Source organism: Schistocerca americana, chromosome 2 (genome assembly GCF_021461395.2).
Source record: "Schistocerca americana isolate TAMUIC-IGC-003095 chromosome 2, iqSchAmer2.1, whole genome shotgun sequence".
NCBI classification, from domain to species: domain Eukaryota; kingdom Metazoa; phylum Arthropoda; class Insecta; order Orthoptera; family Acrididae; genus Schistocerca; species Schistocerca americana.
Genome location: NC_060120.1, coordinates 649,236,801 through 649,261,934, shown reverse-complemented (window position 1 = coordinate 649,261,934; position 25,134 = coordinate 649,236,801). Strand labels below are relative to the sequence as shown.

The window sequence follows — 25,134 nt, the reverse complement described above, 5'->3', positions numbered from 1 at the left end:
GGGATTTACTTGTACAATCTTACACATCGAGGTTTATTTTATAGTACAACAAAATTTAATTTATTTTAAAAATGAAGTATAATACTGTTGTTAGTAGCTGATAAGGAGTGACAATACACTAGTAACTATTTGGTAGGAAATGACGTGTACAAGCGAACACATAATTTTAGTGACCAGTAACAAAACGTCGTATAACAACGATTTTTATTTTCACATTAATACTCAGCAGTATTCAGTGAGGTAGCTTCAGCACCTTGAAATTTCTTTTGTTGCTGGCACAATATATACTACACCAGATCGGAAATCGAAGCAAGATCTGTCGAAGTAAATATGACGTCTCGAAAGTGCCACGAAGAGAACTCGGATTTGTCGCGAACAACAAGTTTCCTCGCATTCGATTTCCGGCCCAGTTCACAACTGTGATACAGATTACATGTACGCCTGGTCTTCAAGGAACGCGCAAATGTCTGATGCAGTCATTGCCATGGGAAAGAGGAGACAAAGAGACAAGAAGCTGCCTGGCTTCGTAAGGTAGAGTAGTGAAGCAAGTTCCGGAGTGCGGCGGACCGGCCTAGCCGCGCTGCGAGGCGACGCGGTACTCCTCGTCCTCGAAGACGGCGAGGACGGCGTCCAGTAGGAAGAAGCCGGCGTTGATGATGGCGAGCGAGCCGCACGCGTAGCTGACGTCGCGCCCGTTGGAGTAGTGCGCCGGCCACGAGGTGCGGCGGCGCGCGTGGTGGATGCAGCAGCTGCCCGCCGCCACTTGCAGCACCACCGCCGTCAGCAGGAACACCAGCTCCTGCGGCCGCCACACCATAGCACACCACACCACAATACAAGACACAAGGCGGCCACGGCACGGCAAAGGCCGCACTTGCTCTCCGTACAGCATAATCTTCCCGAGGGGTGTATGTTTGTGACGGCTTTACGTCTCGTACTTATAGCTAAGTACTGGTGAGGCTATCCGACAACACGATGTGACACAGCGTTAAAGGGGTCGGGTTTTTATTTGAAGGAAATGTGTGTGGGATGAGAAAAGAGAGAAGGTAGAGGGTGAAGGATTAGAATGGAATGTGATGAACAGCAGGAGCTACATTGAGTACAGAGTTAGGCGACCAGAGAGAAAAGTTGATTTAGAAAGAGATTGGGAACAATGTTTAGAGGCAAAGAGAAGTCAAGAAAGAGAGAGGCAAAGTGAGGGAGATGAAGAAAGATGGGTAGGGAGATTGTGGGAGAGGGAGAGAGGGACAGGGACGGGGAAGTTTGAGGAGAGTAAGAGAGAGCAGGGAAGGAGATGGAGAGGTTAAGGGAGAGGAAGAGGGGAGGACTGGGAGGTTGTCAGAGAATAAGAGAAAGTGATGATGAGGTTGAGGTGGAGTGGGGTGGAGGTTTAAGGGGAAGGAATGGAGCTGGAGTTTGAAGGACAAGGGAAAGCAAGATTGAGGAAGAGAAAAGTGGTCATATTGGAGGTCGTATACCCTCTTCTTCCTCTGAAATTTGAACTGATTGACCTGGCTAATTTTATGTGTATTCTGGATTGCAATTTGGCATTTTCCACTTATTTAGATCCTTCCTAGGGGTGAAGCACACACAAAGTGACAAGGGAAGATTGTCCCCCAAACATTTCGATCTGTAGTTCGCCACTTACCCACTTAATCACGCTGGTAAATATGGGCTTGAGCCAAATGGGCATAGAAAAAGTGAACTGTCGGGAAACATGTCGTCTAGGTCTACCTGGACAAAATGTATTTTACTTCGTCACATATAAAGCAATTCTGGTCGCACTCCTCGGTATCACGCCCCATGCAGTAGGAAACAGTTCTGCTGATCTGAATATGGGATGTCAAAAGGCCTTGACAGATTGTATCGTGGTAACTGATACTAGCTGTTGAAAAGAAATGACTGAGAAGTGCGTTTAGAACACATTAACGTGTTTTTACTGAGCAAAGCATTCAACATGCTTCCCTTTTACTTTACCTAGAACTAATGCATCGTTGGTAGACATTGGTGACAATGATGCTTGATGCTTTTTTGGAACCCACTAGCTGTGCAATCATTGTTGTCATATTTTTGTGCCGACTGTAAATGTGCTGTTTTGTGACCAATACCTTACATGCTGGCCCCTGTTCATTGCTGTGTTATTGCTTTTTATGGACTCTATTTTCGTTTGTCGTATCCACGTCAAACTTCGTACTAGTCGGCACGGTCGTAAATGCTGGAATCGTAATCCAGAGATGCCAGATTCATGCCCCGATCCAGCTATTCCGATTTCAATTCGTGGGTAATTTATTGAGATCATAGGTGGCAGTTCTGTTAGCGCTGTCAGAAGCGTTTTTCCACCTTCGTCAAAACTGAGCCAGTGTTGGCAAGAAGGAATGCTGCAAAGAAAAAGCTACCAACGAGCGTCGTGTTGCTGTGCCTGCTGGAATACAGTCAACAGTCAAACGAATCTCGCCTTTACTCATTAATGTTATCTTTACCTTTGATGGTACAGTTTTGATAGAAAGATTCCAACAAATTGCACTATTGATCAAGAAAAAGTCTTGTTAATCAAGTAATGGATTCGCTGCAGAACAGTACAGTGGCATAAATGAGCATTTTGCGTAACCACTACGACCTGCACTGAAAACTTTCGTACTGAGGCGCAGAATTACATAAACACTGCGCCTGTTTCCGATGTACACATGTGCAATGAACGTCCCATTTCTTGTGTAGTCTACTCTGGCGTGCACGTAAAGGTTACCGGCTCCCCTTGTGTGAGATGTTTTCATTTGAGGACGTCTTTGGTGTACGAAAAAGCCAAGGATTGGGCTTTATCTACCAGTGCTACGGACATGACGTACAATATCTTTAGCAACATGTGAGTGCCCTGCCTCGTTGTGGATCACACAACCAGAATATACCGGAGGAGGTGTGCAATTTAAGCTTGTGAACCTTTCCCCAGATAGCGACTAGTCTTGGCTACAGCCCCAGTTCTTTACAGCTGTGGCCGCCGACGGTAACCAATAACTCGTATCATCGTCCCTGCCGTGTCAGTCTTTGTGTCCAAAACACGTTCTGGAACGTGATACTCTCTGTATACAACATGGCGCCAACCACGTGCCACTGTCTACAGGATGCCGAAAAACTTGGTTTGCAAACTATGATACAGTTCACAAAAACAAACGACTTACGTAAAATGCGTGGATAGGGAACGCTAAGTTATTTCTGTGGGCGTCATAGGTGTTGGAAATTAGTACCATCGAAAGCACCTGATTCCTCAACAAAGATCTATTTTTTGTGGATTCAGGTGTAGAACTAGGAGCATTCCGACGGGGGGAGATAGCTAAAGATGTCGTAGATAGCACGTCATATGTTTCCGGCATCATCAACTAAATAGCAGAAGTAGTCGTCTGGAACTCCCTTCCCAACAAATACCTTTTCCGTTTGGTAAGTCGTGCCATTGCTATTGTAACAGCGTGTCAGATTTGAAAAGTGTTAAAAATTTAACGGATATTGTTACTGTTAACTTTTGCTACCAGTTTGACATTTAGGCCACTACATAAAAAAAGTTGTAGTATAGAACTCTTACCACTTTTGTGGAAGTGGTTTGTTTACATGTGCTCCACAATGTTTTTAAAAGTAGTTTCTGCAGACCATATGCATTCATATGCTAGTTACAGCCCTAAGACTGGACGGTCCGTCGTCATTTTCCAACACAGGATTTATAGGATTTTACTGGGCTGATCCATGGTATGCTAGTAAAGAGCGAAATAATTGCATCACGGGAGATTTGTGCTGTGAAGAATTGTGGTCACAGCTGACGCAACCCCTTCCTCACTATAGCGGTAAACGCAGATGTAGCGGTCTTTCTTCGGTGCACACATTGTTAAAAAAAAGTAGGTGCTTCATTGCTACACAACAGCCATATGCCACTCGTTGTGCTGATTATTGAGGCAGATACCACATGGTAGTAGCAGATATCACGTCCTCCCTGGCGTGACCATTCGCAAGGCATGTGTCTGTGTGAAAAATAAACCCATAGTGTCCTATAGCAGCGAACCTCAACGATGTGTAGACTTCCATCGAATCTGTGTGCTGACTGATATCCCGGATCATTTTCAGCACCTCACATGCTTCAATATCATGACGCTCAAAAATTTCTATAGGTCGTGATACTCGGAAAGTTGATGATAATTTTGCGCTAGTAATTTGAGTTTAGCAGCATGAAACTTCATTATTTTATCTTATTTAGATAAATAATTTCCCGCGCTATTCTGATACTATATTGTTATTATTGTAATTAGTAGTAGTAGTAGTAGTAGGAGCATCATTACTAATGAGCAATATAGTACTCATGACAGCGCGGCAGCACTGTTCGCAACGTAATATCTTAATTAGCAGAATCAGACAAGCCTACAATGAAATGTTGCAGTTCATTACTCGCCCTTTAAATATTTATGTACAGACATGTTCTTCAAACCACTGAAAAGTGCATGGCGGAGGGGTACATTGTATGAATGTTAGCTGAAGCTTGTCTTATTCCATTATCGTAAGAAGGCAGAAAAAAATGGCTGCATGTATGTCCCAGTACGAGTCCTAATCTCTGTCACGTTATCTTCATAATCCGTTTTCGACATGTATGATGGAGGCTGTAGAACTGTTCTATAAGGAGTGTTCAAATGATAAGGTACGAACCATCGTAACAACCAGACCGGTTGAAAATTGGATATGCCGCTTTGGCATAACGGATTGATGCAGCTAGGGACGCGAATGTAGTGTCGTAACCTTCGCCTAAAAAATTCGAAGCTGTGCCCTCAGCAGGCAAGTTGGTGATCATCGTATTTTTCAGCGTCCGATTTCCGACACTCATCGAATTCTTCGAGCGTAAAAACCAATAACATTGCCGTGTACTGTGAGACACTCCGAAGCCCGAGCTGGTCCATCAAGACCGAACAATCTGGGCTGCTCACGGTGGGATTGATTCCGCTCCACGGTAACGTGCGTGCGCACTTGGCTGTAGTCACACGAAGTGTAATGGCCGCGTCCAGGAGGGGCCAGCTAGAGCATCCGCCCTGCAGCGCGGACACGTCGCCCTGCGACTTCCATGTTTAAAAAAAAAAAAAAAAAGTCTCAGAGGGAAGCGCGTCCACTCGGATGACGAACTGAAGGACGTAGTGGAGGGCTGGTTCCTGTCACAGCTTCAGCAACTGTGCGAACAGGGCATCCTTCGGCTCGTGGAACAGTTGGATAGTTGTGCTCAGGCCTCTGGTGATTATGTTTGAATAAAGACTTTTTGAATAAATACCTACAGTTTCGTGCCTTTTCTTTTGAACACCTCTCCTATTTTCTCTCAGATACGGATTCTGTAAATTTACCCAACAACGTTTCACGAGTCCAACGTCGTCTTTCTTTGAAGGATCCCAGTTAAGAGTCCCTTGAACGTCTCTGTTGCTGCTATGTCGTCCGAACAAGACACAACCAGGGCAAAAGGGCCACAGGCGCAAACAGTTGAGCTGCTGGCAGTGTCATGGAGCTTCACCACTTGCGCAGGTTCCGCCAGCCCCACGGGCGGCGCTGAGGATGAAGATATCGACTTCGCCTCGGCCAATTGCCACCTGTGTACACGCCGCGAATGACCAGACGACAACGGACAGAAACCTACTCGGAAGACAGAAGAGCAGCTCTCGCCCACTTGGTTATACAGCATCGTCTAGGGCTGACTTAGAGAGGGAACGTCGTTTAGTGAACTCTTAGAAGTGAAGACAGCTACTGTAAAATGTATTTGCTAGCTACTGTGAAGTTTACCTACGATTATTTGCACTTAACCGTTGAGAACCTTTTCGTGTTATGTTACAAGCAGTGCTGTAGACTTCATTATTCGACAAGTCACAAAGATAAGTAAACCTGTTTAACTCATTTTTGTGACTTTGTTACTATTTCGTTGGAGTGTTGTAGAACCTTCGTTATCTATCCTGTTAACTGGCACTGGGGAATAGCTGTGTAATAGTGGCAGGGAGAAATTGTCTTACCGGTGTACCGCACCAGAAACCGTTTCACGAACTCAGACTCGACCTACCGTAAAAACAGTGGCAACTCGGCCTCCACAGCAGTAGCGAAGAGGCCATTACAAAACTTGTGACGAGAGTTTACAAAAGTTACACTTCTGCATAAGATGCACCAGCGTGTTAAGAGCATGGCTTAGAATTCCGTCAACATAATCGTTAGTGCTACCTAATTTGGGCCTGAATAAATTGAGACAGTACTTTCACAATGCGGAACCTGGTTGCAGCAGTGTACTTGGCATCCACTATCGTTTGCAAACACTACCTGGACAGTTCAAGGAAGTCGCCGTGACTTTCATTGGAGAATTAATTATCAGCTGCTTCTGCAAGGAAGTTAAGAAAGTTTTGGTTACAGATGCTGTATTTAAATACTGGAGAGTCCACAAAATTCTGCAGCTGATTTTGTAGCACTATTTATGTGCATGCTCTTTGCCGTGTCGTGACCGCCAACATTGATAGACAAAAAATTACATCATTTTAATTTGCAATAATTGTTGCTACATTATTCATTTGAACAGATGTATAGCGTTTCGCACCAGTCAGATGCGTTTTTTTATCCACCATGGTAAAACATGTGCAAAGTAATAAAGGTTTTCAACAACATGCAGTTTAATAAATGTTTTGTTAGTCATGCATTCATGCAATAGCTTGTGCATTACAGTTGTTAACAATTCCTTGAGTGTCTTAAATTAATTTCTTATAGTTTCGGTCTTACATGCGTATATGATGCGCAGAGTATAATGCTTCTGCTGGAAGCGTAATACGAAGCAAGAGGTCATTCAGGCAGTCGCATGCTGACCAGGTAAACTCCCCATCGCAACCCCTCAGATTTAGTGGTAAGAGAGCCCTTGGACAGCCCGTCAAAAACTGAACACAGATGAAGCAAGAAAACGGGAAGAAGGTGTGAAGGAAAAAAAAAAAAACGAAATAGAAACAGTGAACGGTCCAATCACAAAAAGTGCAACATAGGGCACGTACAAGAGTCACATCGTCGTGGTTCAGTGGTTCCAGTGTTGGACTGCAAAGCAGGCGAGCTGCGTTCAAAGCTCCCTTGTGCCAACGTTTTTTTTTCTTTTTTTTCTCGCTGTATTCAGTTTTGTGCCTTTGTCGTGGTGTAACTTCCGTTATCAACAGTGAGGTGTAAGAATGGGACCTATAATGAAACTTGATTCCGCACAACTACTCTATTAGCAGCTGAAAGTAAGTAGCTTTCGAATGGGAACCGCAAACGTTTAATGACTAGGCGACAATTCAACCGAGTCCTCCACCGAAAAACATGTTAGTTGTGTCAGCCACGGCATTAGTGACAGTACGTGTGTCATGTGATAGGAATCTTTATCGAAGCACGTAACTTGTACGCCTGGTAAGTCAATAGGATATGCCTCCTTGCCCAGTTTAGATGTTCGTATGAATGTGAATGTGATTACTCCCGAATAAATAATGAAAACGTAATAGTTTGTCACATAAGCTACAAAAAATGAATGCAACAGTTTCACAATCTCACAGTTTTCCCTGTGCTCTATCAAAACACACGTTTTAACGTTTTTGAAGTTACTTTCCGTTTTGGAAGTTTTTACTATTGAATTCCTTTCATGTAACATAGTTCACACCCGTTTATTTGTTTTTTTTTTTTTTATTTTCATTTCTGTGAGACGTCTGTGTGGTATCTCGCCTGTTCTCACTATTCATGACGTTTCCTTGCGGTGGTAATGTATTCTTACCACATGACTCATGTTCTATAATCAGTGATAGTATGACAACAAGTGACCGGAAGACAACAAGCATATCAATGACCGGATGTACAGTTCATAATTTTGTGAAAAACAAAATAAAATAAAGGCCACGAAGGAGGTTTGAACACTGCTCGTCCGCATTGCCGTCCAACACCGTGACCACTTAACCTCTACACTGTGACTCTGCCGCTTCACTCAACCTTACATTTGTTAATCTTTCTAGTTTTTATTTCGTTTTTTTTCCAGAGTTCAATAAAACATCTTCCTGTTTTCATGCTTGATCTGTGTTCTGTTTTTGGTGTGGTTTCCACTGGGTCATCTTACCATGAAATCTGAGGAGTATGTGATGGGGAGTTTCCCTTTTGAGCAGTTGTCAGGAATTCGATGGGCAGTACTTCAAGATGGAGCTATAAGTGCTTGAATTTGGATGAAAGAGGTAATGGGTCAGTACTGGACTTCAGGCGTTGAACGGCGACCGTCAGGTACGTGCATCTTAAAGGAAAAAGGTTAATTAAGGGCTGCTGTGGAATGCAAGGTGAGAGGCAACACGTGGTTCAGAATTAAGTGGTACTTACTTGTTTATTTACTATCCTCGTATTTAGAAGAAAAATTGTCGTGTCTTTTTCGTTTACTGAGAACTCGGCGGGTATCGATTGACGTGGACAATGGTACGATCTGAGAAGGCAGTTAGCGCAGACGGATATATGAAGTGACAAGAGAGTCCGCTGAGAACTACTTCTGAAAAACTCTGAGGACTTAGGTTCGGTGTAACTGGGCGAGTGTCGTTAATTGACCGAACGATAGTTTAGTTATTTAGAGAATGACATAAAATGTGTTACTAATGCCCCAGCGGTTCAGTGGAATCAGGCGTCTTCACTCACCTCAGTTACTATTCACACACAGCATATTTCAGTCACGTATCATTATCCTATGAAGCATAATGTACTCATCCTTTAAATAATCGTATCTTCAACATCAGTTTTGCTTAGGTCTTGTGAAAGAATGGCGTTTAGGGTGAATGAATTGTTTGTCAAGTGTAAGATGTGTGGATAACAGATATGTGACGGTTCAGCGTGGACAGCAGGGAAACGTGTAACACGAGAGAAACTTCACAAGCGAGCAGAGATCTGTGTATTTCCTCGGAGTCTTTCGCGGCGGCGTGTCTGAATAAAATCTTCTCGGTTTTCAAGTCGCGTCAATTCGAAAATACACCGCAGCACTTCGTCGATCACATGAGCGGTGGCCATCCCAACATTAAATTTAGCATCGAGCTGGAGAAGGATGGCAAGCTACCGTTCTTGGATGTTTTAGTTGTGCAGAAGGCAAGAGGCCGGCTTGGTAATTTAGGGTACAGGAAACCGACGCATATTGACCGATACTTGAACGCCGATAGTTTTCACCACTTGTCCACAAGACAGCGGTCCTGAACACGTTAATAGACAGAGCAGAAGTTATTTCTGACGACTACCGTCTACAGTCTGAACTGCCGCAGTTGAGACAGGTGCTCAGAGAGAATGGTTAAGCCGGCCGTTGTGGACGAGCAGTTCTAGGCGCTTCAGTCCGGAACCGCGCTGCTGCTACGGTCGCAGGTTCGAATCCTGCCTCGGGCATGGAAGTGTGTGATGTGCTTAGCTTAGTTAGGTTTAAGTAGTTCTAAGTCCCATAGTGCTTAGAGCCATTTGAACCATTTTTGAGAAAATTCTTATAGCAAGTTAGGACGTTCAAAATCAAATGGCTCTGAGCACTATGGGACTTAACTTCTGAGGTCATCAGTCCCCTAGAACTTAAAACTAATTAAACCTAACTAACCTAAGAACATCACACACATCCATGCCCGCGGCAGGATTCGAACCTGCGACCGTAGCGGCCGCGCGGTTCCAGACTGTAGCGCCTTTACCTGCTTGGCCACCACGGCCGGCAGTTAGGACGTGTACTGCAGAGACAAAGACTAAAACCACTGTTTCGGTCCGCCCTCAGGATACGAGATATGCTGCGTCCTGTTAAAGACGACGTAGCTCTTCGTGTGCCCGGTGTGTATGGTGTCGTTTGCGAGTGCGGCAATATCTGTATATGTCAGACAATTCGTAGAGTTGCAGAGCGTTGTGGCAAGCACAAGAGACACATTAAACAAAAGAAGCTTGACAAGTTGGCTATAGTTGAGCATTGCCTGGAAAACGGACACAAAGTACAGTTTGAAAACACGAGAGTCTTGACTCATGCATTGATAGATTGGGATTCCTTTATAAAGGAGACGGCTGAGGTCAGAATGAACAGCAACAATTTTAACAGACCAGGGGAACACACTGAGAAGGTCGTACGGGGGGGGGGGGGGGGGGGCGAGCTTTGGATGTCGAAAGGAAGCAACGACGGTGCTTAACCGTTGTAGTAGGGCGGTAGCGCCAGTTTCATGCGTGGCGCCGGCATCCCGCGTCACCTGACGTCACTCAGTCCTACTGTGGACTTCTGCGCACGCGTCGTTTCGACCCTCTCTGACTGATAACAGCGGCCTTAATCGTGGCTATATAAGCAGAAAATATCAGTACCTATGTAGTTGTGGTACCCATTGCCTGCTACCTTGAACTTACGCTATCGAAGTGTGGTATGGGACTTCAAGCCCCACAGGGACATCATCAACGTGCACTCCAATGATGTCATTGGAATGACATCATTGTAAGATAGAACAAATCTACCCTTTCATCAAGACAATAAGACAGAGATCTACCGGTGACATTGTACCTCAAGCTTAGCTCCTGACTACGACGACGGAGATAACCGTCGAAAGCTCGAATTTTATTGGAATTGACGCGGCTTGAAAACCGAGACAATTTCATTCATATCTGTTTTTTTCTAGCTATCCAGCATGTTGCGCAAGACGCAGTTCTTTTCGTAAATTATAGTACGTTGATTATTAGTGGGACTCCTAGTTTGCTTGTGACAACGACTGGAATGTGTACAACTATAAAAATAGCCTAGCTAACATGTGTGTATATTCTTTGTTCTCTCCGTCTGATACATATGTGCTATTTACGTTTAATTTTTACGCAATTACAAGTAGAGCAGTTTCAGATATACTATTTTTAATCTACAACATTCCACATCCAACCCAAAGCTCTCTATACGGGAAAGTAATGGTAACTATGTTTAACCATAATATAAATTTCCTTTGGTTATATTACTTTCAACAGTAATGTAAGAGAAAAATGAGGATGATTGTGACACCTACGTATTCCTTATTCTCGTGGCGGCGCTGGATGTAGAGGGTGTCCAGCGAAGGAGTCCTTGATTTCAAGATGAAATATGTCGAAAACTAAGATGAATACAGGAGTACAAAGAAAGGTATTTTTGTCGTGAAAGTTGTCAGAATTTTATACAGAAGTTTCGAAATAATTCGAAAAGCTGCTAACAGATGGCGCTGTAATCGCAATACGTGGTGCCTATAAGCAGTGCGCCAGAGTTCAGAGCGATCAGCTCCATCGTTGGAACGTGAAAGGAAGTCACCGTACCGAAGAAAGAGGTTGAAATCATCTATTCCACTGAACATGTTTTTCTGGTACTGGAACACTGCAGGTAAGATCAGTCCTACGGCAACAAGGCGCGGCTCTAAAACACGATTTAATGTTCCAAACGGACCCGATGCGAAAATCAGTCACGAGATCTACGGCAAATTCCAACGGACAGGCAGCGTGGCCGATGATCTAGCGGTGAATGTTAGCTCCAGGGAAACTAAAATTCATCCTGAAACTGTCGCCACGTTTTATAGAAATTTTAAGGCGAAATCCAAGGTAATCGGTTTGAAGAATTACAGCAGAGACTGGTTTGAAGCGTTCCAGCACGCAGAATATACTGAGAATGAGCCTACACTTTTCCATTCAAAATGCAGAGCATTGCAAGTGTGGCCAGACTTTGGGAACCAGATTCTCACCGTGAAGGAGTTGATGTTGGCTGCATTTGGTAACACGGATGAAGCACACTTCCATCTGAATGGAGTCGTGAAGAAACAAAACTGGCGATTCTGGCGTTCCAGTAAAATTCCCATTTGTGTGAAGCGCACTCAATGTGTTCTCCCTAAATTACTGTTTGGGCTGCGGTATGCAATAGGGGTATTACTGGCCCTTTGGCATGCGAGAAACGATCACCAGTGATTGTTACGTTGGAATTTTGAAACAGTTTGTCGCTACAGAGTGAGCATTGGATGATAGACCAGACATTGACTGGTTCGTGCAAGATGGGTCCACACCAATCGCACCGAACAGGTGTTTCGCTTTCTTGGTGAATACTTCGGGAATTGAATTGTAGCACATTTAATGGGGCAGGGGTGGATTGGCCTCCATATTCGCCCGATCTAACTTGTTTTTACCTCCTTTGGTGGGGCACATGGAAAGATCCTGCCTACGGGAACCACGCCACCGCGCTGGACGAGCTTGAATCGGCGGTCTGTGTAGTATCTGAACCCAATTCCATTGAGACACTGTTGCCAAATTTCGTTGTTCATTAGCGCCATCTAGGCCCTGTGAGTGGCGGCCATTACGAAAAGACTGTGATGTGACCGCACAGACTGCTTGCAAGTTATGGACACTGACACTGCACGAGTTGCGCAGCGTACAGCGGCATCTCTCAGCAGCTTTTCGAACAATTTCGAAACTTCAGTATGGTATATTTATTAGATTGTTACAGCTTTCACAATAAACATAGCTTTTGTTGCGCTCGTGTGTCGGTCATAGTTTTCGAGACTGTCTGAAATCAGAGACTTCTTCATTTTCCATGTAAGATGGTGGGGATTCAGAGGAGTTCTGTTGTTCGCGCCTAAGCTGCGGCTGTAACTGCCATTGTAACTATGTCAAACACATCAATAAGAGGAGCGATATAGCTCTTCTCATTGCCGCTACCGACCACGTACCGTTGACTGAATAAACTCAAATTTACAATGCCTACTCTCTCTTGATGCTGCAGGTAAGCCTAATGCTGCGTTGCACCCATTATGCCGAACAGTATGTTGGAAGCGGTGAAAATAAATTAGTGGACTGTTATTCTTCGATTAGGTACGTCAGACGTAGTTCAGTGGAGCGGAGAGGCTCGCAGCTCGAAATTACCATGACTCATCGTCCATTATGCACCTGTTATGATAAATCGAACTCAAGTTCTCCCCGTTGTAGGCCATTATTATAAGCATAAAAATTAAGAGGGTTGTAGCGCACTCCTCTAATCAATGTAGTATTAGTATGCTAGTAAGGTAACCGCAAAGACAATTCGTACGGTGTGGTACGTGTGAAATATCCCACAAGAATTTGCAGTGAGTGTCGAGACTGTCCCTACGCTCAGGCTATCGAATCGTGCGATAATAATGAGAGAAGTGTAATGCTTTGTTAGTCGGGAGAAAATATTCCCTAAAAACAATTGCCGGTAATTGCGGTTAATGATTATCGAAAGATGAAGGATAAATTACTTAAAAATTATTTCAAGTGCTCCATGCATTTTTTAGACCACCAGCAAAAATGTTACCAGCTGGACCAGCATTGGTGTTTAAGTCCCCGAAATATTTCATGCAGACATGCCAGCTAAGAGTATACAGTAACAAAAGCCTTATCCAGTACCTTAAGTTAACCCCCCTCCCCACCCCCCCGCCCCTCAAAGATAAAATGTAAGTTACGGACCACACAGGTATAGCGCCATGCCGCGTGGAAGCATGAATGTTACAGCAGAGTGACTGCTGCAGGGAGGTACGGCATTGCTCAGACACTTGGCGTCGGGTGGAAGCACTCACCACTTTCTTTGGTATGGGGTCCCTGGTGGCCAGGCCGACGATGGCACCGATGACGATGATGATGTAGCCGCCGTACGTGATGTATTGCAGCACTGACTCTGAGAAGTTGCCCGGGATCGTGTAGACCACCAGCGCGATGCAGACGCAGCACAGCATCTGGAACAGCGGAGAAGGGCTCACTTCGAGGCGTAAAAGGATTTCTGTGACGTGTGAAAAAGTAAGAAGAAAGGAGGATGTATTTTGGACCAGCTGTGTTCTCACGTAAAGTGACTCTCAGTACCACTACTGTTACCCTCTGCTGTTTTGTATGGTAACGGATCCAGTATGTTCGTGATAAAATGCATCTTTCTGCATTGTTTCCGCGGGGGAGGGGGGACGGTGGGGGGTCGAAAAGCAAGCTAATTGTTGTCGTGGAACTGGTATTTTGTCATAAATGCATTGACGGAAAATAAAATTGGAACACCAAGAAATAATTAAAGTAGATTAATGAAATTCCGGGAACATATTTGTCTTGGTAACATATGTAAGTGATTAACATTCCAAGATCAAAGGTTAATAATGTAAGCGCGAGATAAGCCATTGCAGATGTGAAATGGTGATAAATTGATAACCGGTGTAACCGTCAGAGTGCTGAACGCTAGCAGGCAAAAGTGCATGCATTGTGTTGAACAGGTGTCTGATGTCAGGTTTGTGGGATGGAACACCATGCCTGTTGCACTTGGTCGGTCAATCAGGGACGGTTAATGTTGGTTGTGGATGACGCTGGAGTTGTCGTCCGATTAAGTTGCATATGTGCTCGATTGGAGACAGATCTGGTGATCGAGGGGGTCAAGACAACATGTCGACAGTCTATAGAGCACGTTGGGCTACAACAGCGGGATGTGAACGAGCGTTATCCTGTTGGAAAACACCCCCTATAATGCTGTTCGTGAATGGAAGCACAATAGGTCGAATAACCAGACTGAGTACAAATTTGCGGTTATGGTACGTGGGATAACCATGAGAGTGCGCCTACTGTCACACGAAATCGCACGCCAGACCATAACTCCAAGTATAGGTCCAGTGCGTCCAGCACGCAGACAGCTTTTTTGCAAGCTGTCAACTGGTCTCTTTCTAACCAACACACTGATTTCCGCAGGGAGTGGTTGGGCTAAAGCTCCAGCAAAGTCTCCGTTGCAAAACTTAGTGGCAGAAAAGGCGCGAAACGGGTTCCGTAGCTAGGAAAAACCGCAACCATCCGAAAATAGTTCGAACGCCAGTAAATATTAATCGAGTGTAGGAAAACTTGGAATAGAGTGTGACGAAATGTCAACGCCGTTCACCTGTGCAAATAAGAATTAAGAGATCGTCCCTTCGACAGCGCAATAGTTAGAGACGGAGCACAGGCTCGGATTACGAAAGGATGGGGAAGGAAATCCGCCGTCTATTTTGAAAGGAAACATCCCGGCATTTGCCTCGAGGGATTTAGGGCAATCACGGCAAACCGAAAACTGGATGAACGGACGGGGATTTTAACCGTCCCTCACTCGAACGCGAGTCCAGTTTGCTAACAACGCCATCTGGCTCGGTTTATCGAGGAGCAAGGACGTAATTACACTAGGTGTTAGTACTCCACCGTCGGTTGTAGCTGTCTGAGTTGCGTATGTCGAGTACTCTGGAGGAAAACTTGTGCAGTTTCTACAAGGGTTAACCACATTCAGAGAACTGTAAGAGTAGCTTTTTTCGTCTGCGTTCGTGTAAAAACACACAATAAATTACGAAGATCCTTTTCATGAATCGGTAGTTATTTGTCTATGTTGTTTTATGAGTCTGCGCTAAAATATACCAGACTTTGACACTTCAATGAAATGGATAAATGTTGAAAAACAGCAGTAGAAATTTTCGATTTTGATGAAAACCGACGGGCAGTTGCAACAGCAATCCACGTAGTCAAACCGTAATTACAACTTCATTTAGTTTTTTGGCCCAAGTGTGAAAGTGCCTGCTAGATATCGTACAAAAATTTACAATAGTTTGGCTGCACATTCGCTTAACCGAATTGTTAACGCGCCTACATAGCCGAAGTCGCTAACGCATGCCTGCGTGGAGGCTCTAGGCTCTGAGGTAAGCCGATTCGAATGCTCGTGGTGTCAGAAATTTTCGCTGTCAGTGTTTGGACAGAAAGAGGAAGGAGAGAAGGTAGTACAAAAGTTCATCACCTGTCTTTGCACCTTTGCCATGGATTAAATTCCAAATCTCCCCGCCGGCCGGAGTGGCCGAGCGGCTCTAGCGCTTCAGTCTGGAACCGCGCGACCGCTACGTCGCAGGTTCGAATTTTGCCTCGGGCACGGATGTGTGTGATGTCCTTCGGTTAGTTAGGTGTAAGTAGTTCTAAGTTCTAGGGGACTGATGACCTCAGATGTTAAGTCCCATAGTCCTCAGAGCCATTTTGAACCAAAACTCCCCGTACTGACTTATGACTGAGGACAGGTGAGCTGTTGATGGTGATCCGTCCGTCCGGATGGGCACGTGAAACACGGCGGCCTCCTGAGTCCTGTCCGAGACGGCTAGGATACGTGCCGGCACCGCAGCTCACCCTCTCCTTTCTCTCATCCTAATCATACAACGCAGACATAGCACTACACTATATAAGCATCCATTACACTTACTTAAACTCTGAAATACATATGCCACACAACTTTCACATATCCACAACGAAAAGGTGTGATGCGCGCGGCGGAAGAACACTCTTTCCGACAGGCGCCGAACCCACCCCGTGGGGTATCCCACGCAACAGTGCCACACAACATTTAGCTTTTTCTCGAATTGTTTCATACTTAAACTTACTTGAAGCGAGTGTACGATTAAAAACAGATAAATATGGCTGTTGATGAACAAGAATGGCATATACGAAAATTTGTTGGGAAAATGGAAGTGCCCTGTTCTTAACTGCAGGAAGTGTACTCGTTTTATATTCGTTTGAGTGAATTCTTGGACCGTAGCAGTACGACGTGCTGTCTATATTTGCAAAAAGATGTGGAAGAACATCTGTCAACACGTCGCCAGTGCTGGAACAAGACTCGGGAGATAATGCGGCTAGAACAGTATCAGCAGTTTTTACTGTTTTGGGCAAGGGCGATATTCCGTTATGGAGTCTGTCAAAACACATTGTGTTTCTCGACAGCTGTCACCAGAAATGGTAGCAAAAACGGCGACTGGGCTGGGTTTGTGTTATCAAAGAGGCGGCGACTTGAAGTCACATATGGCGAGCGTAACGCACGTAATCCTTGTGTGACGCACTCGCGTGGTTGTCCGAATGACTAGGCGCGCTTTTCGTTTCTATAAACTTACCCACTGTTTACCAGACTGTCTGTTTTCTCCCCAGTTTTGTTATATCCACATTTATACTTAGCGAGCGTTTGAGCCATGCTGGCTTCACACACGCCACGACTGATTCTGCAGGATGCCCGTGCTAAAAGCGACGTTGTTTCTCTGAGTCAGTACGATAACTTGTCATTTTACTGTGTCGCGATGAATGTATCTCGAGGAGCAGCCAAACGACAGTCAGAGATTCTCTAGATGCCGTCCATATGAGACAAGGTGGTGATTAATGGGAGAGAAGTTTTCGAGTACGATAATGTAAAGGCTGTCACGTAACGACACCGTCAAACTTACAGACGTTGTAGAGGGCAGAAACCTATCGATATAGAGTGGCAAAATTTTGGGGGCACACCCTTTCGGCAGCAAACTTACATTTGTACACCGACGGACCGCAAGAGCAACTGTTCCCAGTGGGCCTGACGGCGCTGGGAATATTAGGTGACGTCGGTTGCGTCCTCGGTTGTCACAACAATGTAGAGAACGCTAAACGCGCTGGAGGCAGAGGAGGAAACGGACGAAGTCATGTTTTCTGCTGAAGGGGTTTTCCAGTGGTGGGAGACCTTGGTCCCTCTAACTCCAAGGTTCTGTACCATCTTTGGATGACGTTACGATACACTGATCGCTATAGCTATGCATGTGCTACCTAATATGTTCCAAAACATCGCGCATAAAAAAGGGGTTTTCCTGTGGCTCATACCTTGCAGTTCTATTGGTGATAGAAAGGTAGGGTTCAAGTGTTTCGGATACTCCTTGGAATAGGGTCCATTTGTATACTCAACAGAAGGATCGTCTTATCCCACAGTACATCGTCAAAGTTTGCATATTACACACTTTTTCAGCTTAGGCAAATGGAGCAAATCCGTTGGTTCTTTTTGCTTTATGTGTGGTCGATAGTATGTCTCAAGGGACTTGTGCAGGTGTCATTTAGTTCCTGCGCGGTTCTTGAGAAAAATCGAAAAATGGTTTTTGGGTACAAAAAGCGAGCCGTGGATTCCTAGACGCTTCTGCACAGCAAAAAGCTGAAATATTTACTATATATTTCTAAGATTCCAACCTCGAACAGCCTTCAAAATTTTCTTGATATCTTTGCCCGTTTACGAGATACAGAGATTCAAAGTTTCCCTACTTGTACTTTTAATCCGGTGTAAGGCGAAATCTACATAATACACACATAAAAAAAAAAAGTTTTGCTTCACCCTGGTTCCCAGAATTCCAGAACGTAGACGTTGACTGTGGATATTGTATCACGGACACAGTCCTTTTGACTGTTCAGAGATGTCACTAAACCCGCCCAAAGATGTAAACAACCATGCATGAGCTGCGCCTGTTAGGCGGAGGGTTTCCGACACGCGATCAATTCCAGTCATTCCACCAGGAAGGAGGTCCACGTCTCGTGTTGTCTGTAATTCAACCATGCCTAGACGGTCAATAGCGCGTTTCGATCGCGTACGCATTGTTACTTTGTGCCAGGAAGGGCTCTCAATAAGCGAAGTGTCCACGTGTCTCGGAGTGAACCAAAGCGATGTTGTTCGGACATGGAGGAGGTACAGAGAGACAGCAACTGTCGATGACATGCCTCACTCAGGCCGCCTAAAGGCTACTACTGCAGTGGATGACCACTACCTACGGATTATGTCTCAGGGGAACCCTGACAGCAACGCCACCATGTTGAATAATGCTTTTCGTGCAGCCACAGGACGTCGTGTTACTACTCAAACTGTGCGCAAGCGCAACGTCACTCCCGACGTCCATGGCGAGGTCCATCTTTGCAACCACGACACCTTGCAGCGCGGTGCAGCTGGGTCCAACAACATGCCGAATGGACCGCTCAGGATTGGCATCACGTTCTCTTCACCGATGAGTGCCGCATATACCTTCAACCAGACAATCGTCGGAGACGTGTTTGGAGGCAACGCGGTCAGGCTGAACGTCTTAGACTCACTGTCCAGCGAGTGCAGCAAGGTGGAGGTTCCCTGCTGTTTTGGGGTGGCATTATGTGGGGCCGACGTGCACCGCTGGTGGTCATGGAAGGCGCCATAACGGCTGTACGATACGTGAATGGCATCCTCCGACCGATAGTGCAACCATATCGGCAGCATATTGGCGAGGCATTCTTCATGGACGACAATTCGCGCCCCCATCGTGCACGTCTTGTGAATGACTTGCTTCAGGATATTGATATCGCCCGACTAGAGTGGCCAGCATGTTCTCCAGGACATGAACCCTATCGAACATGCCTTGGATAGATTGAAAAGGGCTGCTTATAGACGACGTGAGCCACCAACCACTCTGAGTTATCTACGCCGAATCGCCGTTGAGGAATGGGACAATCTGGACCAACAGTTCCTTGATGGACTTATGGATAGTGTCACGTCAAATACAGGCATGCATCAATGCAACAGGACTTGCTGCTGGATATTAGAGGTACCGGTGTGTACAGCAGTCTGTACCACTACCTCTGAAGGTCTCGCTGTATGGTGGTATAACATGCAATGTGTAGTTTTCATGAGCAATAAAAAGGGCGGAAATGATGTTTATGTTGATCTCTATTTCAATTTTCTGTAGATGTTCCGGAACGCTCGGAACCGAGGTGATGCATAAGTTTTTTGATGTGTGTATATAACAACAAACTGCTTAAATTTTAACGGTATATTCTCTAGGCTTTCACCTAGAAGTGTCATCTTCACGTTTCCAAAAATATTTATTCGTTATCGAGAAACACCCATGGTTTTTGGGTAACAAATTCAAACCACGGATTCAAAGACTACCATACAAAACAAATGGCTTCTATTTTTTCAAGATATTACTAAGATATACGAGGTGCATTCAAGTTCTAAGGCCTCCGATTTTTTTTCTAATTAACTACTCACTCGAAATCGATGAAACTGGCGTTACTTCTCGACGTAATCGCCCTGCAGACGTACACATTTTTCACAACGCTGACGCCATGATTCCATGGCAGCGGCGAAGGCTTCTTTAGGAGTCTGTTTTGGCCACTGGAAAATCGCTGAGGCAATAGCAGTACGGCTGGTGAATGTGCGGCTACGGAGAGTGTCTTTCATTGTTGGAAAAAGTCAAAAGTCACTAGAAGCCAGGTCAGGTGAGTAGGGAGCATGAGGAATCACTTCAAAGTTGTTATCACGAAGAAACTGTTGCGTAACGTTAGCTCGATGTGCGGGTGTGTTGTCTTAGTGAAACAGCACACGCGCAGCCCTTCCCGGACGTTTTTGTTGCAGTGCAGGAAGGAATTTGTTCTTCAAAACATTTTCGTAGGATGCACCTGTTACCGTAGTGTCCTTTGGAACGCAATCGGTAAGGATAACGCCCTCGCTGTCCCAGAACATGGACACCATCATTTTTTCAGCACTGGCGGTTACCCGAAATTTTTTTGGTGGCGGTGAATCTGTGTGCTTCCATTGAGCTGACTGGCGCTTTGTTTCTGGATTGAAAAATGGCATCCACGTCTCATCCATTGTCACAACCGACGAAAGGAAAGTCCCATTCATGCTGTCGTTGCGCGTCAACATTGCTTGGCAACATGCCACACGGGCAGCCATGTGGTCGTCCGTCAGCATTCGTGGCACCCACCTGGATGACACTTTTCGCATTTTCAGGTCGTCATGCAGGATTGTGTGCACAGAACCCACAGAAATGCTAACTCTGGAGGCGATCTGTTCAACAGTCATTCGGCGATCCCCCAAAACAATTCTCTCCACTTTCTCGATCATGTCGTCAGATCGGCTTGTGCGAGCCCGAGGTTGTTTCGGTTTGTTGTCGCACGATGTTCTGCCTTCATTAAACTGTCGCACCCACGAACGCACTTTCCACACATCCATAACTCCATCACCACATGTCTCCTTCAACTGTCGATGAATTTTAATTGGTTTCACACCACGCAAATTCATAAAACAAATGATTGCACGCTGTTCAAGTCGCCATTTTAAGTATTTAAAACAGTTCTCATTCTCGCCGCTGGCGGTAAAATTCCATCTGCCATACGGTGCTGCCATCTCTGGGACGTACTGACAATGAACGCGGCCTCATTTTAAAACAATGCGCGTGTTTCTATCTCTTTCCAGTCCGGAGAAAAAAAATCGGAGGCCTTAGAACTTGAATGCACCTCGTAGATTTTGGACAACCTTGAACCTTTTCTTGATTTCTTTTTCCGTTTTCGGGATACAGTGTTTCAAATTTACCCTCCCTGTACACGTAAAATACGTACATAATAACTGCTGTGAAGCGAAAACAAAGTTTATAAAGTGGCGTACAACGGAAAAATATACTGCAAAGTGTCTCCGTTAAAGAAGGGTTCTGGAAACACCATTTTGTAGCACTGAATCACATGCAAAATTTTTGTGTGTGTCAAATCCGGTCTGCAGTGTAAAATTAGTTTTGCAATATTTCAATTGCACGTAAGTAAACTAGCAAAATTTTAGTGACCCATGAAGTTATTTTCCTACGAGTGAAATGCCTTGCTGTAGCAGGGAAACGAAGGGGCCAGCCGGAGTGGCCGCAGTGGGAAGGAATGAGTGAGATAGTAGCAATAAGAGAGAGCAAGCGTGAGACAGGGACACTGACAGGGACAGTGGGAGGAGACACTAGAACTGGCGCAGAACGAAGGAGAGTGTGGATGTGAGATAGGAGACAGTGACAGAGAGACACAAAGACGTGATGACAATGAGTGAGTGAGTGAGAATGGGCAAGTGGGAGTACTTTACACATATTTTCAAACCTATTCTTTTTTGTCACTTGCATGTTTAACGTCAAAATTAAACACATTAATTAGGTTGTAAGGTAATCAAACGTTTGAAACTGTTTTATACGTTGGAGCTCCATTCTTGAAAGAATCGGGCTTGGGACGTTTGCTGGTCTTTCTGATAACAAACTTTCTTAACTGTTTGCTGACAAGCTTTTTTTGGTATCATTTACGTCCAACTGAGATGGCGAAGTTTATGTCGTTATTACTTCTCCTGTAGATATTCTTAAGTTTTCGAAAGAAATAACAAATTTTAATTAACTTCCATTAAGCACCGAAAAATTATCGTTTCTCTTATTACATATCTAGTACTGTGCGCCGAACGGTGGCTGCCTCTGAGTATGCTGGATGGCGACTTGTATTGCACGTTTGAAGTAGTAATCTAGCGTGATGGTTCACGGAACTCTGTAAATGCGAGAACGGAAAACCGAAATATTCACTGGCTGTCACCGTGATCAACTCACTGAACCAGTATTCTTAAGGAGCGACACTGAAATTGCCTTCCACTCATCTTGATACAGAGCCGCGCTGTTCGTTTCGCTCGCAGTGGGTCGTAAGCGCGGCCTATAAACGCCCGTTGAGGACATCGAGATGTCGGCTTCTGAGTGAAGTCCGTTGTGACGGCGTTTGGGCGTTGGATGTGACATCAGTTATATTGCGGAATCAGGAAATGGCACGCGTTACGACAGCGCCTACACACCGCCGCCGCTCTCGAGTTCTCTGTTGGCTACTGCGCCTTAAGGAAGGCACTCGCCGACAACAGCTGGGACCAAGCCACGGTGTGTCTGTTTTTCTGGAAAAGTATTGTACCAGCTGCCTTGAGCAGCTCGTACTACATATATCTGCTTTAATTTACTGAGATAGTTGTCCCTGCGTCTTTCCGAGAAATTTCTTTTCTTGCAAAGGGGCCCAGTTAATAATTGCAAAACTACTAGTATAGGAATTGTAAATTTAGCATAGCAAAGGGATTTTTTTTGAACTGTCGGCTGTGATTAGGATTCTCTACAAAGCAAACGTGGTCATTTGTCCGTGTGATCAAAACTAAGCTTTCTCAGAAGTAATTTATTCTTTTAAGCATGTGTCTACGCAGATGCACACACCTATGCCGTATTCTGAGGACAATTGAATGAAAAGCTATTTTTACTTCTAAAATCGCTCTAGCAAGGGATTCTAATACTTCTAGTCTATAAATGATAATTAATTGAAACACTTAGCTGCCGACAGGTGTTGTTGATATACCTCGATGGGGACAGCTGAAAATGTGTGCCCCGACTGGGACTCGAATCCGGGATCTCCTGCTTACATGGCAGACGTTCTATCCATTTTTTTTTCCTTTTTGTTCGATATAGTTCGTTGCGTTTGGTCTGAGCGGACGTCACAAGACATCCATTCAAGTTGATCGTTGGTTCCTTGACTCAGTTTTTTTATTACTGAGAGCACGCAGCCCTCTGACCGAACACGCTGAGCTACCGTGCCGGCATCCATCTGAACCACCGAGGACACAGATGAATAGCGCGACTGCATGGACTTAATCCCTTGCACGCTTCCCGTGAGAACCACATTCCCAACTGTCCACAATCTACATACGTAATGTACCTAATAGTTTAAACGGCGCCGTACTGAGGAAAAAAGACAGGAGTGTTCCTTCGACGACGAGGCTATTGGAGACGGATTAGGAGGTCAGAACGGACAGAGATGTAAAAATAAATCGGTTTTATCCTTTACACAAGAACACCCTGGCATTGGTCAAAAATGATTTAGACCAACTACGGTAAACGTAACCTGAAATGGGAGACAGCGGTTTGAACACTGCTGTTTCCGATTGCGATCTCAGTGCCTTAATCCCATAACCTGCAACCATGTGTGAGACTCGTGGTCCGGTATTCGGCCCAAACGTGATTATTACGAGCGCGGCCTGTGGTAAGTTGGTCGGGCGAAACGTAAACGTCACGGGAGTGGTCCGTGGTACATCGGTCGCGACTTGGGATGCGTCCACCACGCACTCCGCAGACTAGGCTCGTGATAGATTCTTCTCTCTTTGTATCACACTCAGTTACACGTCATTCTTGGCCACGTTCACTCGTCGAAATATATGTTCTTATATATTAGGGGCGTTTCCCCACAAAATGTTTCAAAACTCAAATGAAGTGGTTACATTGAGCGCTATGTTGATATTTCTGCTGCCGACAGTGACAATAATGACATCATACGTCCTGTACGACAAAAATGCAAGCGATTAGTTATTGAGGATGATACAGCTGACGGAGATCAGCTACGGAGAGCCTGGATATGGAAAGAAATAAGTAGTAGTCAGAAGATTTGGAACTGTACAGTGATTACTGACGTGAAAGGGGGAACCGTGCGTCAAGTAGGAGTAAATAGAACAGAACTAGATATATTTAACATAGGATTTGATAACATGTTCTGGGAGAATATTGTAAACGAGACTAACCGGTAAGCAGAACAAATACGAACCAATGCAAACAGAATATGAACAATCGACAATAGGTTTCCTGTGGATTGTAATGAAATTAAAAGATACTTAGCATTATCGATAATAATGCCGCAGGTGAAAAAACCAAAATTCAACTAAACTGGTCGAAGGGAGTTATTATAGAAACGCCCATATTTAGCAAAACAATGCCGCTAAAAATATATCTACAAATTACAAGATGTTTGCACTTCGACGGCATTATAAGATGCCTGCACTCTGCCAATCTGGTTGCCAATACAGACAAACTGAGCAAAATAAGACCTGTGACCAAGTTCTATATTTGAATTAGAAATTCAAAAAAGTGCATACAATGAAACAGGACATTACTATCGATGAATCGCTCATGCAATAGAAGGAATGCATATCTTACAAACAGTTCAATCCACCCAAAAGGGCACGATTCGGTATTACATACATTTTACAAATTGTGAGAGTCAGATTCAGGTTATTGCTGTGTCGTCACAACATATACAGCCATGATAAGATTAAGTGTGGTGACACCAAAAGACTATCACAGTCGGTGTTGTGCACAGGACAAACCTTATACCTAGGTAATTAGTAATCTTCGCCAAAATTATTTATGACACTTTCACATAATTGTAAAACAAATGCTATTCGATTAGAAACAATACGCCAAAAGAGTTCTGTAAAATAAAATTACAGAAGAGGGAGTACAGAATGAGGAGCTGCAATCGAATACTCGCTTAAAATGGAAAAATAGCGTGATGTTCATAGAAATGGTTACACAAGGATCTAATCGTACTTCTAAAACAAGTTGCGTCATTGGATACAATAAGGGAATGACTGTTATTGATCGACAAGACCAAGTACCAGTATGCTTCCCAAACATGAGAAAATATATGAAAGGATGTCGAAAAATTTTATCTGTTCGATGTCGATCTTCTCAATTTGTACACATATTGCAGTAAAATAAAAAAACGGGAAAAACAGAGTTACATTGATTATAGGATTGAAATAGTCGAAAC

The 25,134-nt window shown here is 44.6% G+C and overlaps 1 protein-coding gene across 1 annotated transcript in view; it reads right to left on the bottom strand.

Moving 5' to 3' along the window:
- Nucleotides 1-214: 214 nt before the first annotated feature.
- LOC124595862 overlaps nt 215-25,134 on the bottom strand; it is a 36,890-nt gene continuing 11,970 nt past the window's right edge. The window contains exons 2-3 of the mRNA XM_047134769.1: nt 13,539-13,694; nt 215-799 (exon numbers count right to left, since the gene is read on the bottom strand). Of these exons, the coding sequence (XP_046990725.1) occupies nt 572-799; nt 13,539-13,694 (384 nt within the window). The 3' untranslated portion in view covers nt 215-571. The remainder of the gene's footprint in view (nt 800-13,538; nt 13,695-25,134) is intronic.